Below are 25198 nucleotides of genomic sequence, written 5' to 3'. Positions count from 1 at the left end.
ATCTGGCGGCAGGAAGTAGAGAGGCGGAGGCCAGCCTGCCACTAGGCCAATCTCTGATGAGACGGCCGCAATATCTAGAGTTTCCATTGGTACACCAGGAATGGGCTCCGCCTTCTTTAACCTTAGTACTTCCTATTGGTCGGCGCTGGGGAACACGGGAATGGGGGCATTTTGGGAATTGTAGTCAGCCTAGGAGAGTAGCTGCTTAATCAGTGTGGCGTGGGACTGTAGCTTAAGAGAAGATGAATGGGAAACGGCCAGCTGAGCCTGTTCCCGGCCGGCCGGGGAAAAAGGGAAAGAAGGAGGTGATAGCGGAGTTTTCGGACGCTGTCACGCAAGAAACGTTGAAAAAGCAGGTGTCTGAGGCCTGGAGCCGCAGGACGCCGTTCCGTCACGGTAACCGGGTGCTGGGGGCGGGGGGGGGGGGGGGGAGCAGGGTCTGGCTGGGGGCCTCTGAAAGTCCTGCCACTCGAGCCGAGCCCCCCGGCAGCGGGGCCACAAGGGAAGAGGCCCTTGGAGACAGTGTGACTTTGTCCACCTCGGACTCTCCTGCTGCCCTCTATTATTCCAAGTCCGGCTTGGATTTAGAAATCTGAGAAGAGGAAGAAACGCAGGCCCCAGAGTTGGGAAGCAGAGGGGCATGCAAGTTTGTAGTTCCTCCGAGGGCAGTGACCGGCTCTCCCAAAATCGTGTAGCCAGAGCATGTATTATGAGCTTGGCACCCGAGCTTACTCGTTTTTACACGCCCATAGGTCGACTACGTGACCTGTGGGAAGTAAACGAGTATTGAGCAAGGGAAGGAACCCACCTTAAACGATTCCTGCCTCGGCTTCAGATACCGCTTTAGAGGATGAGAATTCCGCTTCATGCATCATGCTTTCCCTCCTAGAGTTTGCCATGATTTTGGTTTCAGTTGTTAAGTGCTTTGAAGGGGTGAGTCCTGGGTGTCTGGATGTACATAGAAAGTGATCGCTTAGTGTGGAAAGGGCAAGCTCTGTACCCGCAGGGACTTGTCAATATCCTCAGCTGTAGGATGGAAACAGCGATAATGTCTACCACAGGGTTCCCGAGGAGATGAAGTGACATCACGTATGTAACACCGCTGTGTTTGGCACGGGCTATATGGTGGTGATGGTGGTGGGGACTATTAATATTAGGGGGTTACCTAATCTTTAGAGTATCGGAGGCAGTAGCTAAAGTTTTGAGACAGAAATCAAGGCATTGAAGAGTTATACTTGAACTGATTTAAAAAGAAAGTGTACGTTGGGGGCGCCTGGGCGGCTCAGTGGGTTAAAGCCTCCCTCCGGCTCAGGTTATGATCCCAGAGTCCTGGGATCAAGCCCCACATCCGGCTCTCTGCTCTGCGGGGAGCCTGCTTCCTCCTCTCTCTCTGCCTGCCTCTCTGCCTTTACTTGTGATCTCTGTCTGTCAAATAAATAAATAATCTAAAAAAAAAAAAAGACTTGTTTAAAAAAAAAAGAAAGAAAGAAAGAAAGTGTGAGTTGTAACTTCCTCCAACAGTAACTTGGGGAAAGAAAAGGCAGGGTTGAAAAAAACTTGTCAGCCAGTATTGCTATTCTCATTTTTTTAGGGGTTGGAGCTCAGAAGGAGAGGAGAGACAGATTTTTAAGCAGGTTCCTAGCCTAGTATGGAGCCCACTACAGGGCTCTATCTCACAACCCTGAGATCATGACCTGAGCCAAAATCAAGAGTTGGATGCCCAACCGACTGAGCCACCGAGGTGCCCCTCTATTCTCATTTTTAATTTGCTCCTCTCACTTTAAGTTGGGGGGAAATGAATAAAGAATCTAAAATATATTCAGTTCAGTGGCTAATCCCTGAACTAAAAAACAAACAAACAAACAAACAAACAAAACGCAAGAACCTTAACTTAGTGACACCACCTGTACTCCTAAGGACTAGTATTTTAAGCAGAATATATTTAAAAAGTAATATTGAATGGGTAAAAAAAGGTGGGGGAGAGCTTATAATTCTTCCCCCAAGTCTTTAGGTACTAGATTTCTGAAAATTTCTGACCATTCCTTTTTGCATTCCCTGTGCCATGCTATTTGGGTCAAAAATACAAAGTGGGGGGCACCTGGGTGGCTCAGTGGGTTAAGCCTCTGCCTTCAGCTCAGGTCATGGTCTCAGGGTCCTGGGATCGAGCCCCACATTGGGCTCTCTGCTCAGCGGGGAGCCTGCTTCCCCCTCTCTCTCTGCCTGCCCCTCTGCCTACTTGTAATCTCTCTCTCTCTCTGTCAAATAAATAAATAAAATCTTTAAAGAAATACAAAAGGGGAAAAAGCCATAAGTAATGTTTTCCTTCCAACAGAGGCCATTGTCATGGACATGGATCCCTTTCTTCACTGCGTGATCCCAAACTTCATCCAAAGCCAAAACTTCTTGGAAGGGCTTCAGAAGGAACTTTTGAACTTGGACTTCCATGAAAAGTATAACGATTTATATAAGTTCCAGCAGGTATTTATGTCCCTTTCACATTCACTCTTCCACCTCAGAAATGCATTATCTACAGAATCATTTGTTACCTTTAGATTAGAGGTTTTAGATTGGGTTTGCCTTGGAAGGTTCTTGCCTTGACATTGCTAAAAGCATTCATTCTTTCACATAAGCTTACTGAATATTAACAGTGTGTTAGGTGCTGTAATTATTGCATGGGAGCCTCTGACAGAAGGGGGTCAGTTCCTGCCAGTTCCTGCCCTGTAAGGCTTCTAAATTTAAACTAAGAGAGGTGCTAGCGATGGGAACAGATAGTCAGGAAATACAGTAAACCAGTAAGTTAAGCACATTATAAACAAAGGGAATTAAGTACATTTTGGGGATTGGTATGCTGAAGAGAATTGTATGTTGGAAAATAATACCCATTTACATTTTTTAGTTCATGCCTTTAGGTAGCTTTATATACTGTAGTATACTGTGCATCACAGTCTGACTATGGGAAGTGAGATCTGTTCTTTTTTTGGTGGACAGTTTGATTTGGCAGGAAAGACCATATCAAAATCAAGGCCAGTTTTTCTACTCTCAGAAGACAGGGCTCAGTCTGGATGTAGAAATATAGGTCATTGGCTTCCCCAGTTTGAGGGTAACATATTTTTAGTACATGGCATACATCACACTTGGAAATCCTTCATAAAATCTCAAGGATATCAGCCCTTTAAAACCACAGAATAAAATAAAAATGAAAAAGATGAGGATTATTTTGTTTTCTTTGCATTTCTTTCTAAAGAGAAACCAAACGGTTTAGAAACTGTTTGGCTTCTCTTTATCTGGGATAAGGGAGTAAATAACACGATTTCCCTCTCGTGCCTTTATTCTTTTGCACTAGAGCTGATTGTGTCCTCCAATCCGTCGATCTTTGGGCTTTAACACATATAATTGAATTAACCAAGTTAAATACACACTTGATATGACTCTTACCAGTTCAGGAAATCTGATGAAAGTTAAACTTTTATCCTAGTAAAGTTATATACATTAAAAGCCACCACTGTCTGCCTTTGTAATTATATCAACTTCAATAAGACTAGGTTATCCTTGTTGATTTAGGGCTGTACATGTCTCTGATTACTAAAACAGAGAAACCAACCTGGTTTTTACTTGATGCCGTCGGGTAGATGAAAATACTTCTAACTGATATCAGTGAGTGGCAAAATAATAAAAAGGGGCCTGGGTAATGAGGAGGGGGGAAAAAGATTACTTTAGATCGTATGGATATTTGGTAAAATTCTACTTTGCTGTTGGGACTGAACTTCTTCATCCTAAAACAGTAGATGTAAAACCTATTTTTAGTCTCCTATCCCTTCAAACTTTGCTTATATCTGCTTTTCTTTGCTTGTGTTATGAATTGCCTTAATAATGGGGTCTATGACATCTTACAACCTCGGGGCACCTGGGTGGCTCAGTGGGTTAAGCCTCTGCCTTCGGCTCGGGTCATGATCTCAGGGTCCTGGGGTCGAGCCCTGCATCGGGCTGTCTGCTCAGTGGGGAGCCTGCTTCCCCCCCTCTCTCTGCCTGCCTCTCTGCCTACTTGTAATCTCTCTCTCTCTCTCTCTCTGTCAAATAAATAAATAAAATCTTTAAAAATAATAATAATAATAATAATGGGGTCTATGACATCTTACAACCTTCCCAAGCAAGCGTGTCAGTAAGAGTTTCCTGATATTCTGGATATTTTAAAGCAAGTGTTACTGAGTGCATGCTTTATGCCATGCTAAGTACTCATAACAGTCCTATGAAGGAAGTACCTTACTATTCCTGTTGTACAGATGAGGGGAATACATTGGTTTTTTCCTTGTCTTCTGGATCATTCCTTGTGACATGTAAAAAGAAAGCTCTTCCTAAGAAAAAAATGCTTTTGACCTGACTTTGCCCTTCACCTCATTCCTCTGCTCTTCTTAACAGTAGAATTCCATGTAAGTTGTCTGTGCTTTCTCAAATACTACTCCCATTCTCTGTTAAGCCCACTTTACATCAGGCTTTTACGGGCTACTGCACCGAAACTACACTTGTCAAGGTCACTCACAACTTCCACATTAGTAAATACAGGATTCATTTCACTTGACCTTCCAGCTGCATTTGAGCTACTATGTTACTCCTTTCTCCGGGAGACATTTTCTTTACTTTCAGTATACGATGTTCTCTCCGTCTTCCTTCTACCTGGTAAGTGCTTGGTTTCCTCTGGTAAGTCTTCCTTTTGTACCTGACTTTTAATGATGGAGTACTTTAGGGCTTTGCCCTTGGGCCACTTCCAGGCAGATTTCCAGGGACTCCCAGAGCTTTGCCTCTATTCTTGGATATCTGTTAAGTGTCTCACACTTAAGCCCAAAACTAAACTCCTGTTCTTCTCCCCCTAAATCTTCTCCACCTGCAAAGTTACCCATCCAGTGAATGGCAACTCTATCTTTCCAAGTGGCCCAGGCTAAAAACTTTCTCTTCCTCTCTGACCTCATACCTAGTTTGTCAGGAAATTCTGCAGGTTCTCTCCACAAAACATATCTGGAAAAAAACCACTTCTTTCCACTTGCACTACCAACAACCAGTCCAAAGCATCTTATCTTCTCATCAGAATTATTCTATTAGTTTATTAGCCAGTCTCACTGCTTCCACTCTTGCCCACGTATACAATCACAGCCATTGTGTTCTTTTCAAGTAACAGTGGACCCAAGAGAATTGAAAATATGTGCACATAAAAACAAGTACACCAATGGCCATAGCAGATTATTCATAATATCTAAAAAAGTGGAAAGAACCCAAATGTCTATCACCTGATGAATGGACAGATGAGTGTGGTCTAGCCACACAATGGAATATTACTCAGCCAGGAATAAGAATGGCAGAGCAATGCTTCTGTGACATGGAGGAGCCTTGGGAATGTATTAAAAGAAACTAGACACACAAGGCCACGTGTTGTAGGATTCCACTTATATGTAATGTCCCGACTAGGCAAATCCATATAGAGAGGCAGAAAGTAGATTAGTGGTTGCCGCGACCTTGGGGGAGAAGACCATGTACAGCGACTGCCTAATGCTTATAGGGTTTCCTTTTGGGGTGGGGATGATAAGTGTTCTGGAATCAGACGGTGGTGGTCCACACAACAACCTGAGTATATTAAATCCACTGAATTAAGCACTCAGATGGTTAAAATGGTAAATTTTATCTCAGTTTTTAAAAACGTAAATGGAAATCTATTACTCCCTTGCTTAAAGCCTCCAAAGGTTCTTCATTTCTCTGACAGAAAGCCAAAATACTTAGAAGAGCTCTAAGGCATCCCATTGCCTCTCGGGCCTCATCTCCTACTGCTGTCCCCCACACTCTCTGTGCTCCAGCCACAATCTCTTTGGATTTCTTCATGCTCAGGACCTTGAATCCTCTTTTTTCTTTTTAATTAATTGATTTAATTTTTAGAGAGAGAGTGCTGGGGGGTGGGAGGAGCAGAGGGAGAGGAAGAGAGAATCTCAAGTAGCTTCCGTGCTGAGCAGGTAGCCTGACGTGGGGCTTGATCTCACAACCCTGAGATCACAACCTGACTGAAATCAAGAGTCAGACACTTAACTGGCTGAGCCACCCAGGCACTCCAGGACCTTGAGTCCTCTTTGCCTAGATATTCCCTTGGCATGTTTCCTAACCTTCTTCAGGGCTTGGCTTCACTCAGCGAAACCTAGACTGGCCACCATGTTTGTGCTTGCAGACCCTTCCCAAACTTCAGCACGCCTAGTCCCTCATATCCTGTTTTGCCCTGTGCCTTTGTCACCTTCTTTCTTACCAACCTTCAGCTTTTTAGGTTTATTGTCTCCCTCACAATAAACACTTCTGTCGATGACTATTTATGTATTTGCATGAGTAAGGTCCAAAGGTATTAAGTAACTTGCCCGGGTCACGGAGCTGCCACATGGAGTGGCCATAGGTCAAACCCAGGCAGCTTGTTGGTGTCCAGGCTCTTTATCACAATCCTCTACTACTAGGATACGCACTGAACTGCTTTCCTGTGTGTTTCGAATATATAAAGGTTATATCTTTTTTTTTTCCTTTTTCTATGATCAAGTCTGATGATTTGAAGAAGAGAAGGGAGCCTCACATCTGTGCTTTAAGGTAAACAACTAATCATATTTCTTGGGTGTGGAAAATGTTACATCATGTAACATTAGGTCATTATCCCATTTTGTAGAGGAGAAAACAGACTGAGAAATTATGTAACTTTTTCAAGGCTTTGTAGATGAAAACTGAGGGAACTAAGCTACAAACTCAGGTCAGTCTGATTCCAGTGCCCACCTTGTCAGTGATAAATGTTCAGCTTTGTCAGCAATCAAGGAAACACTGCTGAAACCATTTTTCACATGTTAGGTTGGCATATATTCAAACCAAAACCCCCCAATGCTGACAGAAGTATAGATCCCTTTCTTAGGTGATGGTTTTGAAAAATGTATCAAAACTCTTCAAATTATGCTTCTTTTTAAAATTTTTAAAAAAAATTTTTTTTTAATTTAAATTTATTTATTTGTTAGAGAGAGAGCGAGCAAGCACAGGCAGACAGAGTGGCAGGCAGAGGCAGAGGGAGAAGCAGGCTCCCCGCCGAGCAAGGAGCCCGATGCGGGACTCGATCCCAGGACGCCGGGACATGACCCGAGCCGAAGGCAGCCACTTCACCAACTGAGCCACCCAGGCGTCCCTATGCTTACCTTTTTATAGTGTCATTCCACTTTTAGGAATTTACCCTGAGGGCACCTGGGTGGCTCAGTGGGTTAAGCCACTGCCTTCTGCTTGGGTCATGATCTCCGGGTCCTGAGATCGAGCCCCACATTGGGCTCTCTGCTCAGCAGGGAGCCTGCTTCCCTCTCTCTCTCTCTGCCTGCCTCTCTGTCTACCTGTGATCTCTCGCTGTCAAATAAATAAATAAAATCTTAAAAAAAAAAAAAAATTTACCCTGAGAAAATAATTAAGGATGTGCTCAAAAAATTCCATGCAAGATTGCATGTCGTAATGTTTAGAATAGTAAAAAAAAATTTTTTTTAAGATTTATTCGTTTTAGAGAAAGAGAGTGCACGCTCTAATGCTAGTTGGGAGAGGGGAAGGGAGAGAGGGAGAAAGAATCTTCCCAGTAGACTCCCTACTGAGTGTGGAACCTGATTCAGGGCTTGATCTATCCTATGACCCTAAGATCATGACCTGAGCTGAAATCAAGAGGCGGACACAACCCAGTGAGCCACCCGGTGCCCCAAAATAATGAAAAATTATATACAAATTAAATGGCCACTCATTGAGATATATATAGGTAATGATACAAGCATGAGCGGAAAACTCTACAACCGTTGAATATGACGTGTGTGAATTTTAATACATGAGAATGGTTAAGTTAAACCCGATTTCACCAATTCTAAGATACATTTTCTTTTCTCACATTTTAGCACTGCTGAGATCCGGTGTCTCACAAATTACTGTTGTGTCCTATTTTAATTGGCAACATTTTTTTAAGTGATAGCAAAATAATGATTCTTCTTACCGAGAAGGCATATTAGAGTTGATGCAGTACACTTGTCAAGAGAAAAGATGGGAGCACGTTGGTGGCTTAGTTGGTTAAGTGTCTGCCTTTGGCTCAGGTCATGATCCCAAGGTGCTGGGACTGAGCCCCATGTCAGGGTCTCTGCTCAGCAGAGAGCCTGCTTCTCCCTCTCTTTCTGCCTGCCACTTCTCCTGCTTGTGCTCGCTCTCTCTCTCTCTCTGTCAAGTAAATAAAACCCTTAAAAAAAAAAAGACACTAAAACTGCTCGCACGATGTGAATGATTTTTTTTGAGATTTATTTATTTATTTGACAGGCAGAGACACAACGAGAGAGGGAACACAATCAGGGGGAGTAGGAAAGAGAGAAGCAGGCTTTCCACTGAGCAGGGAGCCCATTGCGGGGCTCGATCCCAGGCTCGATCCCAGGACCCTGGGATCATGACCTGAGCTGAAGGCAGAGGCTTTAACCCACTGAGCCACCCAGGTGCCCCTACAGAAGTCATTTTTTTTTTTTTCTCATTCTCTTTCATCCTCTGGGACATTTTGATATATGATGGCAGCCTGCACGGATTGTTATTTCTTCCTAATTCTGAAGTGTTGCTCGTGTGTGAACTGCATCTCTAATATTTCATATTTATTTTGACCTTTTGTTGTTGTTCCAAAGAGAGATGATCGCGCTAGAAGGCATTATCTCCTTAGTTCACAGCATGCCTCTGGTAAGCCTTTCCTGTAGGACTGAGGTTCCGTTCCCACAGGAATGGATCCTGTGACCCACAGGATCACAGCCGGCTGGAGTGAGAGACGGGATTCCTTGGAAGAGAAAAGTGATGTTTATACTTCCCAGTTGGGCTCTGTGATTTCTCCTAAATTCAATTAACAAATGAGAATAATGACAGAAAATAATCCTGTCCTTGTGACACTTTCATAGAATGACTAAAGGAGGAGCTTTTTATGGAATACATTTGAGGAAGCTAATGTTACCAGTAAAAGGGGGATTTAAGGCTTCGATAATAGTTGCTTAAAGCATCAAGACTTTGCAGAAATGTTCACCGCCCACATCTCAAGCCTGGTTCTGCATTTTGCTCTGCTGGCGCAATTGATATAGTCTGCGATTCTGTTTTTGAAGTTATGTGGCATTTCCGGTTGGCCCAACCTCGCACAGTATTTTATAGAACTTTTTGGTTTGGTAATGTATAGAATAGAAAAGAGACTTGTTATTAAAATCTTAGGAGATCAGCCTGGAGACTTGACATTTAATTATGAACAGCACAGTTGCATTTTCAGTTGTGTACATCTGGACTAAGATGGTCCAAAAAATATTGTCTGTGCAACATATGAACTGACATAAGTCCTTTCAAAATGTTCTCAATTCATCAAGATTCACATAATTTCAAAGTTGATTGGCTGAGTGAGTTATAAATGGGGTTAAAGAGATTTCTCTACAGAGAGCCCTGTTAGCTGGTGAATGGAAATGTTCGGCATCTCTTACTGGTACCATGCTAGCATCAGAACTTCTATGAAAGGTTTTCTGATCCTACACAGTTAGCAAGTTACCATCATTGCAACTTGAAGTTTTTAATCTGCAACAGTGTCACCCAAGTGGTCATTAAACAGTGGGGTAGTATTGAGTGCCACAAAATGTGTCTAAAACTCTCAGAAAGGACCATTAGTGTGCTGATTTATGACAAAGGGCAGAGTACTACTGTGATGGGGCATGCTATCAACTTAAGAGGAAGAAAGTAAAACAGAGTAGCAGAGCAAAACTATATTACAGTAGATGGCTTTGTATTTCTTTCTCTTTATTTCAGGTCCAAGTCCTAAACTGTGCAAGTTGAAAGTAAAGAAGCTACAACAGCATCCAGGAAAAAGTAGCTGTGGCCGAGATCCAAACACTGTGGCTAACAAGTTACCTTTGTTGACATTTCTAGGAAAGTTCTGTTTGAAGATTTCCGGACTTGGCTTGCTGACATTTCCAAGATTGACCTGGAATCAACTATTGACATGTCCTGTGCTAAATATGAATTCTCTGGTAAGAAAGATAAAGGCCTTGATGTCTGGAGGACTTACAGGCTTTAGCTACATAGTGTTGGCGAGATAGCATCAGTGTGCCAGAATCCTAGACTTGGACATGCCCCCTGCCCATAGCATTAGGACCTTTTTTTTTTTTTAAGTTTTTATTTATTTATTTATTTGACAGAGAGAGAGACAGTGAGAGAGAGAACACAAGCAAGGGGAGTGGGAGAGGGAGAGGGAGAAGCAGTAGCAGTCCTCCCGCTGAGCAGGGAGCCTGATGTGGGCCTCGATCCCAGGATCCTGGGATCATGACCCAAGCCAAAGGCAGACGCTTAACAACTGAGCCACCCAGGCACCCCGCATTAGGACCTTCTTAATAGATTTGACCTGGCTTGAATACCAAAATGCCCATCTTTTAAGGCAGTAGTTCCTTTTGGTGGAAATATGATGAAAGCTGTTGACCAAATTTTCAGAAAAATGCTGACAAGGCACACACCAGCCAACTTGGTATACAGCATCAGGAAACTCAGAGGCAGTATTGTCAACTCCACTCTTGGGCTTCCTAGGGAGCAAATTACCCTCAGTGCCTTTTTTTTTTTTTCCCCTTGTTCTTTTGAAGGTAAGAAAGGACTACGTTTTTAAGGAAAAGATCTTCAAACGATGTAGAAGGATACAGTATAAACCTTGACAGGCCCCGCACCTTCTCCTCGTCTCCCTTTCCCTTCAGAGGTTTCCATCGTCACCTGTTCCCTTTGTGAGCATAGAAATGTCTTTTTGAAAGCATGTTTGCTTTTTCACCTGAAAGGGAAAGTGTTTTGATTTGTTTTACTAAGTAAAAATTTTTTTAAAAATTTTATTTACTTATTTGACAGACAGAGATCACAAGTAGGCAGAGAGAGAAGTGGGGAAACAGGCTCCCAGCTAAGCAGAGAGCCCTATGCGGGGCTCGATCCCAGGACCCCGGGATCAGGACCCGAGCTGAAGGCAGAGGCTTTAACTCACTGAGCCACCCAGGCGCCCCTGTTTTACTAAGTGGAATTTTGATGTGGGTTTACTCTCATACAGTATAGAGTCTAATGGGAGAAGTATACATTGGCAAGCACTTTTTGACGCTGAGTGACACACAGGACAAGTCCTGTCCTACATCCTTTTTTAAAAACTTTTTTCTTTCTAATTGAAAATCATTTCAAACTTACAGGAACATGGCAAGCACTGTACAAATAGTTTTTTCCCATTTTACTTGAGAGTAGGTTGCTGGCCTGCGCCAGGACCCCCATGTTCTTCAGTGATTCCTACAACAAGGACATTCTCCTAGATGATGGCAATAAACCATCAAAATCAGGAAATTAAGATCGATACATTATTCCCATCTAATCCACAGGCTCCATTCAAGTTCTACTATTTGGTCCTTGATTGCAAAAGGATCCTCTCCGGGCTTGCATAACTGTCATGCCTGATTTGGTCTCCCTCTGTCTAGAACAGTTCTTCAGTCTTGCCTTGACTTTCATGATCTAAATGCTTCCAAAGGTTTACAGATGACTCATTTTGTCAATCTGCCCTCAATTTGGATTTGTCTGATGCCTCCTCGTGATTAGATTCAAGCCTTGCATTTTGGGTAGAAATGTTACAGAATCAATTATGTGGGGGTTTTTTGCTGCATCTTACCAAGTGGTATATGGTTTCTACGTGTCATAGGCTAGTGATACTAACTTTAATTATTTAATTAAGGTGGTAACTGATGTCAGGTTTTCCTACTATAAACTTGTTCTTTTTCTTTCTGTAAGTGAGTAAGAATTTTGTGGGGAGATACTTAAGGATTATGTAAATATACCATTTCTCCTCCAACGTTGATTCACTTATTTTAGCACCCTCTGGCATTTCTTGCAAAATTATTACTGTGCAGGTTGCCAAATGGTGATTTTTTTAAATAATAAAATCATTCCCTTTACATTTATTGGTTGTCATTCTGTAAAGGAAACCTTCCTCTCTTCCCATTTATTTATTCATATATTTATTTACATCAGTGTGGATTTATGGGTCACCATGTAATGGGCTATAATCAGTTGCTCTATCAAAGTGAGGCTCATCTTGTCCCTGATTTGATCAAGGGGAGCCCCTTTAAACTGATTTCTGTGTCCTTTTGATGGGTCCCCATCATTCATAATATATCTTACTTCCTAGCAGAACAAGATTTTCCGGGCTCGTCTTATGTGTCCCTTGCTCTAGACCCAGAGTTAGCCATTCTTCCAAAGAACCCTGATTCCTTTTAGAGACAAATGATGCTTAGAAATCAAGATCTGGGGGCACCTGGGTGGCTCAGTGGGTTGAAGCCTCTGCCTTCGGCTCAGGTCATGATCCCGGGGTCCTGGGATCAAGCCCCGCATCGGGCTCTCTGCTCAGCGGGGAGCCTGCTTCCCCCTCTCTGCCTGCCTCTCTGCCTACTTGTGATCTCTGTCTGTCAAATAAATAAATAAAATCTTTAAAAAAAAAAAAAAAGAAATCAAGATCTGGACTCTGAGTGTTTCTGCTGTTAGGGGTGTCACCGTTCCCAGGCCTTTCAATAGAGAAGAAGTAGTGAATACACAGATGTGCATATGCACACATGCATTTACGTGTGTGTGTGTGTCAGTGTCTAGAAATATGTAGGTGTCTAAGTAAATATCTACATACATAGGAAACTCAATTCACCTTGATTCCTACAGTTGCAATTCAACACCATAGGATTATCCCAGATTTCTCCATTTCTGTATTTGTAATTTCCTTCGTCAGCAGTGAAAACCATGGCTTCTGTCACCTTCAGGATATTTCTTTATCGAAACAATCCCTGCATGTGTGAACGATCAGAGTTCACCATAGCAAACCCTCCTTCTCCTGCCCTGCAGGGATGCCTCCCTTGCTCAGTCCCACCTAACAGCTTTTAGAAGCTTTAGCTCAAGAAATTAACAGGAACTGCTACCAAGAGATCTACATACAATGATGTTCATTTGTTCACTTTTGCTTAATAGATGAGAAATGGAAACAACAAGTAGAAAATTAATTAAAGGAGAAAGAAAGTAATTCATAGTCCATATAGTAGCATAACTATAGGCCATTAAAACCATGACAGGTGTGTGGAGTGATGAGAACAGACATTGGGCAGGCAATAAAAAGGCCACAAAACAACCACTATAGGACACCCATTTTTTTAAAAAGCAAACATATGTAGGAAAAATACTGGAAGTACATAAGCAAAAATATTGTTAGTGATTATCTCCGGGGTCTCTGCATATGTGTGCTCCTCAGTGCTTTTAGAGTTCTCCATCTTCCCAGTTTTATGTCTCCGATTATAAAACAGGAGAAATAAGTGTCATCTTACAGCTGGAGGAGCTCACGTTGCAAGTGGATATCAGATGGACCGATATTAAAATGCAGGATCAGAGTATTGGCTGCTCCTTGTTGGCTCAGGGACATTAAAGCATGTGTTGCACTATTGCAGATGCCCTACTGTGCCATGACGACGAGCTGGAAGGGCGCCGGATCGCCTTCATTCTTTACCTGGTTCCTCCCTGGGACAGGAGCTTGGGGGGCACCCTGGACCTGTACGATGTTGATGGTAAGACAAGCACGTGCACATCAGAACCGGTAGCTACTTCTGAGCTCTTAACACACAGTGTGTGTCCTCCTCTGAGGAGGGGGAGCAGACACCAGCCCTGACAGCTGCCTCTCTACATTGGAGTCATTACTCCAGAGGTGGAGTCCATTATTAGCATGAGGACTAGTCAGACCCTACTCCTGAGTACTAACCTAGAAAGAGGGAACACGTGGAAAGCTGCCTGGGGCCATCAGTCTGCCGGGGCCAGTCTGTCTGACAGGAAGTCAGGGTTTCCTAATGACTGACACCAGATGTTGACTCTCGAAAACTTTCCAAACTTATCCTAGCCCTCAGCGATAACAGATGGCGTAGCACGAACAGTGGTCAGCTAGCAGAACTGAGTGAAACAGACGGAAGGGGGTGGCGTTCTGCAATCTGCAGGGTACATCTAGTTACCCTTAGAAATCTGAGAATTGTCAAAGTGAAGCAAGGTGGCCTGAAAGTGGTTGCTGATAAGGAAACCACATTCGTGTTGTCTTCTCTCCTGGTGCAGAACACTTTCAGCCGAAGCAGATCGTCAAGTCTCTTATCCCTTCATGGAACACACTGGTTTTCTTTGAAGTGTCTCCAGTATCCTTTCACCAGGTAATGATTACAAACCACAAATACACAGAGTACTAAGGATCATGCTCTTTAGTTCCCTGTTATCGAAATGTGACCACTTCCTGTTGGACTTCCGTGGCCAGGTTGTGCGCGCCTCTGGCCTGACGGATCCGGAAGTGAGCACATCCTGGCAATCGTCCCCCTCAGCGGGTATGTTCATGTGCTGCTGGCCTTGTCCTTTCAGGTTTCTGAAGTCCTATCTGAAGAAAAGTCGCGTTTGTCTATAAGTGGCTGGTTCCATGGTCCTTCACTGACCCGGCCTCCCAACTACTTTGAACCTCTCATACCTCGGAGCCCTCACATCCCACAAGATGTAAGGATAAATGCCTGTTGTTGGGATTCTTATCTTAGAAGCTTTACCATATGGTTTGTTTTCCTGGTAATGAAATTGGACTTTGAGTTTCTTTCGCTTTTCTTGGGTAAACTTTTGATAGTGTCTTTTTCTCAGGCAGAGTTTTCCATCACTTTTTTGTGTAACAAGGAGAAGATTATAAAGTGAGGCTTTGCATATATTTTACTAGCACGAAATGATGTAAGAACAAAAGCAATAGGAATTGTTAATTCACGTTTTGCATCTGCTACTTCTTTGTAAGCATGAAATTTTGTATGATTGGATCAACCCTACTTATCTGGACATGGATTACCAAGTTCAAATTCAAGAAGAGTTTGAAGAAAGGTCTGAAATTCTCCTAAAGGAGTTCCTTAAGGTAAGCCAGCACGTTCTGACCAGTGTATCTTGGGGATATCAGTAGCAGGCCCCAACAAAATCTTACTGTTATAACTTGTGCTTTTGTTTTTCTTGCTTCTTGGGTAGGTAAACAGGCCTCACTAAAGGAGTTTTTGTTTAGTTCCTGGTTAGAATGTTTATATCATCTTGTTGATAAAATATACAAGTGATGCTAGTAGCTAACATTGATATCAATTGTGTGCTTAGTGGGTTAAGAGTCTCTTGGGTGTTCCCCAGTTTTCTGGAATCTTAATGGTACACACACACACACACACACACTTGGGTGTTCCCAGTTTTCTGGAATCTTAATGGTACACATGCACACACACACACGCGTGCATGCATGCTTTGACACTGAGAGGGAGTTGTATGTAGCTTCCTTCCTATTCATTTGGTGAATATGGTTTCCTGTCAGTTTACTATTGCTTTTAGTGAAAGATAGATTATTAACTGAGCAACACTTATTAATGAATGTTTGACAGTGATACACAGCACATTTCAGTGGAGAGGGAACTACATCAGGAGTCAGAAGACTTTATGTTCATGTCCTGGCTCTGTGGTTTTACTAACCTGAGCAAATCACTGAATCCCCCAGCGCTTATAGCTCTTCATCAGTTAAACTGGGATAAGACATGCCTTGTTCATCTTGAAGAGTTGTTGTGAGGGCCAAAGGAGATCTTAGACACTGGCGTGGTGCCTCACGGTTGACTCTGGGTCCCATGGAAGCACATCCCCAAGAGCCGTTCCTCCATGAGAAAAAAGGTTGCGACACCCCCACATACTACCTATCTCTCTCTCTCTCTCTCTCTCTACCCCCCCATCTCCCTCCCTCTCGGAATTTTTTTTTTTTTTTTAACAGAGAGAGCAAGCACAGCAGGGGGAGCAGCAGGGAGAGGGAGAAGCAGGCTCCCTGAATAGGGAGCCCAATGCGGGGCTCAATCCCAGGACCCTGGGATCATGACCTGAGCAGAAGGCAGATGCTTAACTGACCCACCCAGGTGTCCCTCCCTCTCAGAATTTTAAAGCTGACATTAGCATATTGAGGAGCTTGAGAAGTATTTATTATAGTAAATAAACTTGTTTGAACCTATTTTATTCAGCTTACCTAAACCAGGCTTTGGGATCCTCTTTCCTGTTTTATAGCTGATAGGACTGCTGTTTTTGTTTTGTTTTGTTTTTTTAAGATTTTATTTATTTATTTGATAGACAGAGATCACAAGTAGGCAGAGAGGCAGGCAGCGAGAGGGGGAAGCAGGCTCCACACTGAGCAGAGAACCCAATGCAGGGCTCGATCTCAGAACCCTGAGATCCCAGAACCCTGAGATCATGACCCAAGCCGAAGGCAGAGGCTTAACCCACTGGGCGCCCCAAAGTGTTTCAAGAACACTGCTTGGGAGGCCACATTGAACAAGCACATAGAATGCCTCTTGTGGAGCAGATTTCAATAGATTAATCAGCTTTTTGCTCTACACGTGGCTTTCTCTATTTAGAAAGCTGATTACATAAAGGTGAGGCCTACAGAGAGTTCTAGTGTGATGACATTGACTGTCAAGCAGTTTCATTGTTTTTCCTCACATCTTATGAATTGAAGAGACTGTATTATGATCTTCATTTTATAAATGCAGGAGTCTGAGAGGTTTAGTGATTTGACATGAGATACACAACCACTAAAGGAAATAGCCCAGATCCACACTTGGGTCTCTTGGCTAAAGCATGCTTGGGATTTATCCACTGGCTTTGTTCTGGCTGCACTGTAGCAGGCCTGGGGGACCATGGGCGAAAGAAGTGAACATCCATTGGCCCTTTTAGGAATCAGCCAACATGATTCTACAGAGCGGCCCCACCCACAAGGCCAGTGTGGGATCATAGAGAGACTCACTAACTGCTTCTTTCTTTGCTCATTTTCCAGCCTGAGAAATTTGCAGAGGTCTGCGAGGCTTTGGAGAAAGGAGACGTGAAATGGAGCAGCCGAGGTCCCCCGAACAAAAGGTAGAACTGAGATATTTGCCTTTATGTTCAGCACCTGCCTGTTTGTCTGCAAGGTTCACTTCCAGTAATAGGACATTTGTCAGCAATACCACATTGGCCCTGGTGATGTTTCATTCCCAGGGACATCCAGTAGCAGGCCCTGGTAGAACCTCACTGTTCTGACAACCTGTGCTTTAGCAGGCCATGCCAGGACTTAGGGAGCAGGGTACAAAACTAATGAGCAGCTTTTAGTCCATGAGTAATTATACAGGTGTGGCTTTGTTGACCAGCTTGGCCTCACTGCTTTCCAGGTTTTATGAGAAAGCCGAGGAGAGCAAGCTTCCCAACATTCTGAAGGACTGCATGGAATTATTCCGCTCCGAGGCCCTGTTCTTGCTGCTCTCCAACTTCACAGGCCTGAAACTTCACTTCTTGGCCCCTTCAGACAAAGATGAGGTGGAGAACCAAAAAGAGGGAGAAGGAGCCTCTGCCACCGATAACACTGAGGAAGGGACAAGCCGTAGCTCCCCCGAGCCAGAGAACCATCAGACGGCCTTCCGCGACAATAGCCGGCAAAGCAAGGAACAGACAGACCCAGACTCGGAGGAAAACGAAGCCAAGCAAGGTAAGCCATTGATCTGAGTCGTCCTTATTTACCATGAAGCATTCACTCTTCCATCATCGATTCATCCAACAACTATTACTCAAGCATCTATGATCTGCTGGGCCTGTTTTGGGAGCCGGAGGATGGAACAAACAAGGTCTCCGCTCTCCCAGAGTTTATGTTCTAGTGGGAGAGGATGGAGATTAAACGTGTATGCCAACCACAAGAAAACGTAAGATAATGAAAGGGGTTTGCAGAAAATTTGAATAGGGTTGTGTGCTGAGGAATGACCAAGCGGCCTCTTAGGTGACCGGGCAACCGGAGAAACCAGTCTCGGGAGCTGCCATCCAAGCTAAGACCTGAATAACAAAAAGGATCTGTGGGAAGAACATTCTAGGTAGGAGAAACAGCTTAGACATTTTATTAGGCTAACAGTATATGAACACTAGACAGAAATAGGACTGGCTTTGCCCCAAACTACTCTAAGACATAAGAACATCAAAGAGAGGAGGGTGAACACAGCTTATTTCTGCCAAGGACCAATAATAGCCTAAGAAAAACTTGCTTGAATTCGGGCAGATAGGTAGAAGGAAATTATTAAAGTAGAGGAAGTCTAAGGGCGCCTGGCTGGCTCAGACGGAAGAGCGTGCAACTCTTGATCTCAGGGTCATGAATTTGAGCCCAACATTGGGTGTGCAGATTAGTAAAAAAAAGGCTTGGAAAAAAAAAAAAGTAAAGGAAGTCTTTATCTACAGACAAGATCAAACAGAGAAAAATAGGAAATTTAAGAGGTAAGGCTTCTGTGGGAATTTTGGCACCTATATGTGAGTGGCTACCAACTGAGCATATACGGTTTGGCACCTACTAAATCAGATGAGAAAATCTGCTGCCCGATTCCTCTCCTCAGTTGTGCTCTCCCTGCTTCCACTCTGACTCCTGGAGAAGACTCCTGCCCTGTTGCAGTTAGAAGAGCAAAGACAAGAGAGGTGGATGCCCACGGACACAAAGCCAGCAGTGTGACACGAGAACCACATAACACAGATTCTGTGGCCTCCCAGACTTGACTGACTGACCTGTCGCATTGGTCACCACGGATTTAGAACAACCAGAGCCAAGTGGCTTTTTCTGTGCTAGTCATTACACAGGATAGCCTTTCTTTAAGATAAAGTTAGCTTTCCTTGATAATTGATACTGGCATCTATACCTGGGCCCTAAAAGGAATCAGGTGAAGATCAGTGGGGCCTCACGGGCTTTTTAAAAAAGTATCTCTTGGGGTGCCTTGGCTAAGCTCCTGCCTTTGGCTCAAGTCATGATCCCAGGGTCTTGGGATCGATCCCTGCATCGGGCTCCCTGATCAGTGGGCAGCCTGCTTTTCCCTCTCCCCCTGCTTGTGCTCTCTCACTCTCTGTCAAATAAATAAAACCTTTTAAAAAAGAAAGAAAGAAAGAAAGAAAGAAAGAAAGAAAGAAAGAAAGAAAGAAAGAAAGAAAAGAAAGAAAGAAAGAAAGAAAGAAAGAAAGAAAGAAAGAAAGAAAGAAAGAATATTAACCTCTATTCCTTTTTGGTTTCATTTTCATGGGAACCTGGAACTTGGAAAAAATCTGTTCAGGCAGCCTAAGGATGCTTTATTCTATTACTGGGCCTCCACTGTATGCAAAGCAGCTGGGAATAGAGAGGTAAATGTAAAAAGTAGCTGTTTGTGAAGTTCATCATCTTAAAGAAAAGGGTGGGGACAAAGCCATAAAGGAGCAGACTTTTCCTATTTTATTAAAGTTAAGCTGGCATAAACTCAAATGAGAGGTTTTATAACTTTAGGATGTTAAATGTAACCCACATGGTGCCAACACAGAACATAGCTGTAGGGTATACATAGAGGAAACTGAGAAAGGCATTTAAACATTTCAATACCAAAAATCAACTAAACACAAAAGACTGTAATGCAGGAAATGAGAGAGAAAAAAAGCTTAGAAAACAAATAGCAAAATGAAAGAATCAAGCCCTTCTTTCCCAGTAATTACATTAAACGTAAATGACAATCAAAAGACAGAGATTGGCAGAATAGACAGGAACACAGGATTCAACTATCTGTTGTCTACAAGAGACTCACTTGAGATCCAGAGACACAAATAGATTGAAAATAAAAGGATGGAGAAAGATGTTCCATGCAAACAGTAACCAGAAGAGAGCAGGAGTGGCTCTACTAATATCAAACAAAATAGACTTCGTATTTATTTATTTATTATTATTTTTTAAAGTAAAGCTCCACATCCGACATGGGGCTCGAACTCATCATGGCCCTGAGATCAAGAGTTGCTTGCTGGGGTGCCTGGGTGCCTCAGTGGGTTAAAGCCTCTGCCTTTGGCTCAAGACATGATCTCAGGGTCCTGGGATCGAGCTCCACATCAGGCTTTCTGCTCAGCAGGGAGCCTGCTTCCCCCTCTCTCTCTCTGCCTGCCTCTCTGCCTACTTGTGATCTCTCTCTGTCAAATAAATAAAATCTTAAAAAAAAAAAAAAAAAAAAGAGTTGCATGCTGTCCCACCTGAGCCCGCCAGGCATCCAAACAAAATAGACCTTAACTCAGGAAAGAAGAGACAAATAAGGACGTTCTATATTTTTAAAAGTTCAGTACAGCCGGAAGATACAACAATTTACAAATCTTTATGTACTTGATGACAGACTGAAAATATACGAAGCAAAAACTGACAGAATTGGAGGGAGAAATGGGACAGTTCTCCAGTCGAAGCTGGGAGAAGTCAGCTCCTAAGAGGACTTAACCCAATAAACCAGCTACACGTAACAAGCATAATACAGAGCAATATACCCCCCAGCAGTGGCATATACATTCTCAAGTGAACATGGGACATTTTCCAGGAGAGACCATAAGTTAGGCCACAAATTTAGTCTCAGTAGATTTTAGAAGATAGGTATCAGTAGAGTATGTGACTCTTGATCTCTGGTTTTAAGTTCAAGCCCCATGTTGGGTGTAGCGATTACTTAAAAATAAAATCTTTAGGGACACCTGGGTGGCTCAGTCAAGTGGCTGCCTTCATCTCAGGTCATGATCCCAGGGTCCTGGGATCGAGTCCCGCATCCAGCACCTTGCTCAGCAGGGAGCCTGCTTCTCTCTCTGTCTCTGCCTGGCACTCTGCCTGCTGGTGCACTCGCTCTCTCTCTCTCACTCTCTCGCTCTCTGAGAAATAAATAAAATTTAAAAAAATAAAAAAAAAATCTTTAGGAAAATAAAAAATAAAAAAAAAATTAAAGATAGATAGATAGATCGTACAAAGTAGCTTCTCTAACCACAACAGGATGCAGTTAAAAAGAAACGATCAAGCTTGATCTCCATGGAAAGACATGGAGGAACCTTAGGTACATATTGCTGAGTGAAAGCAGCCGGTCTGAAAAGGCTACTTCCTGTATGATTCCAATTCTATGACATTCTGGAAAAGGCAGAACTAAGGAGAGAGTAAAATCAGTGGTTGGAAGAGACTAGAAGGGAGGGAGGGATGAATTAGGTGGAGCACAGGGGTTTTTTAGGGCATTAAAACCAATTCTGTATGATACGGTGATCATGGACACTCAACATTACGCAGTTATCAAGACCCATAGAATGTACAGCACAAGGAGTGGACCCTAATGTCAACTATGGATTTCAGTCAATTATAATGTATCAGTATTGGTTTGTCAGTTGTAACAAATGAATCACACCAAGATAAAACATGAATAATGGGAGATGCCAGCAGGTGGTGAGGGGGAATCTATTTAAAATTATAAATTTATTCATGTTATAATTTTTATATTGGCAGCTAAATATATATTCCATCCAAAATTTCTTGTAAAGAAAGAAATAGAATGTCAAGTCCCCCTGCCTGCCCTCCCCACAAACAGTACACAATACATTTCTGACAGTCACTGTCAGTAAGGCTGGTTTGGTGGAGCAGTAGGTCAGAGGGCTTATGGGAATTGTTTCCCTTTAGTGCTGGATCACTCCTACTTATTTTTCCCTCTCAAACTAGCAGTTGTATCAAAGTTGCTTATTTTCTTAAGCAGGCTCCACACTCAGCATGGAACCCAACACAGGGCTTGAACTCATGACCCTGAGATCGACACCTGAGCTGAGATCAAGAGTCAGACACTGAACTGACTGAGCCACCTAGGCGCCCCTGTATCAAAGTTATTTTAAGTTTTTTCTGGCCTTCTGTTGTTTCTTCTTAGACTCAAGTGTTCCTACATGCCAGGGGGAACTGAGGCGTTGGAAGACCGGTCACTACACTTTGATCCATGACAACAGCAAGACGGAATTTGCCCTGGACTTACTTCTCTACTGTGGCTGTGAAGGTAAGAGGCGGGAAGGACAGTAGTGAACTGTTCCCTTGAGAGGGGCAGTCCCCTGGTGACCCCCTCCAGCCCACCAATTCAGAAGTAAGGTGCCTTGGCCAGGATCACAGATGACAGAAGCTCCCTGTTGGAGGGGATCTTGGGGTTATGAACTTCAGTTTCCCAACCCAGAGGATTTTTATCTGTGACTAAGGTATGGGGGGATATGGACCAAACCATAATTTCCCTCCAAGTAACTCCCTTATCTACCTCTTCTATGTAATTGTCCTTCCAGGTGCATTTTATATTCAATTCTTAGTTTTCAGTTCTTAGTGTGGATTGAATGGAAATTCAAGCTCATAAGTCTTAGAGTTGGTTACTACTGAGCTCTCAGATCCCTCAGCGTTAAGCAGCATGGGATCAGCGATGGAAGCAGAGGGTGCACTCTTGCAGTCAGAGCTTTCTGAATGCTGTTTGTTTTCCCTTTGTAAGGCTGGGAGCCAGAATATGGTGGATTTACCTCCTACATTGCCAAAGGTGAAGATGAAGAGGTAAGTTGCTTCTGACAGCAAACTGCCCTTTTTAGTTCTTGAGGAAGCTTTCATTCTACAGAGACCCAATTTTTATGACCTTTAGCCAATGTCTTTAGCTGGTAAACCATGATGGTCTGCCTGGCAGTGGTTCTAATTTCTAATAGAAAGTACTCAGCAAGGAATAAAGATGCCAAAGGATAATCAGGAAGCATTTCTCCTACCCTACTGAGAAATTCCATGTAAGCTAAGAGTTACATGGTGCATTCCCATATAATCTTTCAATATAGTAAGAAATAAATGCACTGGGTAAAAATCTTTCTGGGTATGATTTGGAATGGGGCTCGTTGGAAAAATGCCTTGACAGCCAGAGGAATAGCTCCGCCTAGTAAAGGACCTTTTAAAAGATCCCCTGTCACCAGTCTAAGTACATGATGTGAAAACCATCTGTTCAGTGGTGAATCATTGAGGAAAAGAATTGAGAAGAAGTTCTGTGTTCTGATGTGTCATCGTATTTGCTTATTTCAGCTGCTAACAGTGAATCCAGAAAACAACTCTTTGGCACTGGTCTACAGAGACAGAGAGACTCTGAAATTTGTCAAGCATATTAACCACCGAAGCCTCGAACAAAAGAAAGACTTCCCTGATAGAACTGGTTTCTGGGACTTTTCATTTGTCTATTATGAATGACAGGGCTGGGCAGAGCTAGAGGAAAGAGACCCTTCTTCGGGACTGGGAGGCACGCAGGAGCCACAAGGTGACCTGTGTGACGGTGTCCTTAAAATCTGTGGGTGGTAGGACTCATCATCACTGTCCTCAATCTAGACCTTGAGCTTGGAGCCAGGTACCTCTCTCTTGATTAAAAAAAAAGGCTTTGTCTTTTTTTTTTTAACATTCATTTTTCCTTTTCCATATGACCTTCCTTAGTAATTTTTTACAAGTTTTTGTGTGTGGTAAAATATACACGACATAAAGCGTGCCATTTTAACCATTTTTAAATGTACACCTCAGTGACATTCAGTACGTTCACATGGTTGTGCGCCCGTCACCACCATCCACCTCCAGAACCTTTTCATCTTCCCAGACTGAAGCTCTGTCCCCATGAAGAGTAGCACCCTCCTCACCTCGCTCCCCCAGCCCCTGACAGCCCCATTCCACTTTCCGTCTGTCTGTAGAAGTAGAACAATATAACATTCGTCCTCTTGTGACTGGCTTATTTCACCAAGCATAAAGTCTTCAAGGTTCATCCATGTTTCCAGTGATTTTTTTTTTAACTTTTTTTTTTAATACTCAAGGCTGATTCTGCCCTTCCTAATCACACTGGTTTAGAACATTACAGAAACTTCTAGCCTCTTCTTGCTAGGCTCATGATACTTCCTCCCACTGCCTATGGCTTTGTTTCACTGACTCTCCTAGGACAGTGTAGACTTAGAGGATGGTGTTCCTGCCTTGGGAAACGCGGGCCTGGCTCAAAGCGAACGCCCCGCACCTCCCCAGGAGACCTCTGGTTGGTAGAGGAGAGGGCTACTTGGGCCCTGTGTAGTGGTTCCTGGAGTCGGGGCTCCCGTAGAACTAAGTGATTCTGGCCTTGAGTGTGTCTTTCCTTTTCCTAAAAACTCTAGGATCAGCTATAAAATTTTCTGCCTTTTTTTCTTTAAAAGAACAAATGCTAAAGGCCCCACCAAAATGCCAAGAGGATGTGCACTTTGTTACACTCTTTCCCCCTGGACTGTCGGGATGAGGTGATAAGTACCACCTGTACACGTGGGTGTGCCAAATGGGCATCAGGGTCACTGCATCTTTAGCTGAAAGATGCTATTCTCATTCCATTCTTGTCTTCTCATTTCCTCTCTTCTTTTTACATGTATTACTAGCTATTACCATAGCTTTTATTAATCAAGAGAAAAAGCATTGGGCTTTTATCTTTAATCTCATAACACTGAGTACTGACTCTATTCTAAAGTTGACCTTAAATGAAAGAATGTGTTTCACCTTCTTTTAGGTTGATGATTTCAAAATCTGTTTAATTTCACACCCTAATCAGTAAAAAATGTTTTAGCATTTATACCCATTATATGGATATCTATCTAGAAATTTTTCACATGCACTAATTTTCAGTATTGTTACAAAACACTACTTTTTTCTGGGTGAGATGAAAAAGAAGCACCTAGAACTAGTTGTAATGGTGTCTCCCCACACCCACACAGTACTGGCCCAGTGTACATGCATAGTATTTGGAGACCACAAAATTTTCACCATGATGTAATAACACTCACGGATTATAACTACTTTGTAATCAGTCGCTTAACATTTCAAAGCTTGCCTTTTCTTTTCAGTTGCTACAGACTGAAAAAGGGTCATCCCTACAATATGACTTTCATTCACTTGCTTTCTAATGTGTTTTCATGAATGGGAGAGAGAAGGGTGAGGTTCTAGTGAACCCATCAGTGGCGTAACTGGAAGCAGAAGGCGGAGGAGAAAGTGCCAGGCAGGTGAAACTGTTACATGTGCCAAGCTGGGAAAATAGAGACTCGCAGCTCTAGGTGATAAGTCCAAGGCAAGCCCACTTTTCCTGTTCTGGAGCACTGAGTCTAAATCTTAGCATACCACACAAGCATTAAAATGTACTTATTAGTTTCTCCTAATCTCAGTGTGTTTATGATCTGTCAACACGGCAGAACCTTCTATACACTATGGAAAAGGGTGGTGGTGCCTGAAGGGAGAGCGAGTCCCTGAGAGCCAGACTCTGATGTTTCTGTCCATTACATCATCTACAGCAGCACCTCTTAGAGG

At 43.1% G+C, this 25198-nt stretch overlaps 1 protein-coding gene across 2 annotated transcripts; it reads left to right on the top strand.

Moving 5' to 3' along the window:
* The first annotated feature begins 152 nt into the window (after positions 1 to 152).
* Positions 153 to 23299, top strand: OGFOD1 (2-oxoglutarate and iron dependent oxygenase domain containing 1). Of its 2 annotated transcripts, none has more exons than XM_080828911.1 (13): positions 153 to 396; positions 2333 to 2478; positions 6557 to 6603; positions 9940 to 10040; positions 13500 to 13616; positions 14149 to 14240; positions 14443 to 14571; positions 14852 to 14965; positions 16895 to 16974; positions 17265 to 17578; positions 21774 to 21896; positions 22368 to 22426; positions 22934 to 23299. In XM_080828911.1, the coding sequence occupies exons 1-13, from the start codon at positions 243 to 245 to the stop codon at positions 23093 to 23095; spliced, it is 1638 nt and encodes a 545-aa protein (XP_080685037.1). In that variant the 5' UTR covers positions 153 to 242; the 3' UTR covers positions 23096 to 23299. The 2 variants fall into 2 exon arrangements, with proteins under 2 accessions (XP_080685037.1, XP_080685038.1); XM_080828912.1 differs by lacking the exon at positions 153 to 396 and adding an exon at positions 416 to 1089.
* Positions 23300 to 25198: the final 1899 nt, after the last annotated feature.

Source organism: Martes martes, assembly GCF_963455335.1.
Source record: "Martes martes genome assembly, chromosome: 17".
Lineage (NCBI taxonomy): Eukaryota > Metazoa > Chordata > Mammalia > Carnivora > Mustelidae > Martes > Martes martes.
The sequence above is the reverse complement of the archived record's forward strand: the minus strand, read 5'-3'. Positions and strand labels throughout refer to the sequence as shown.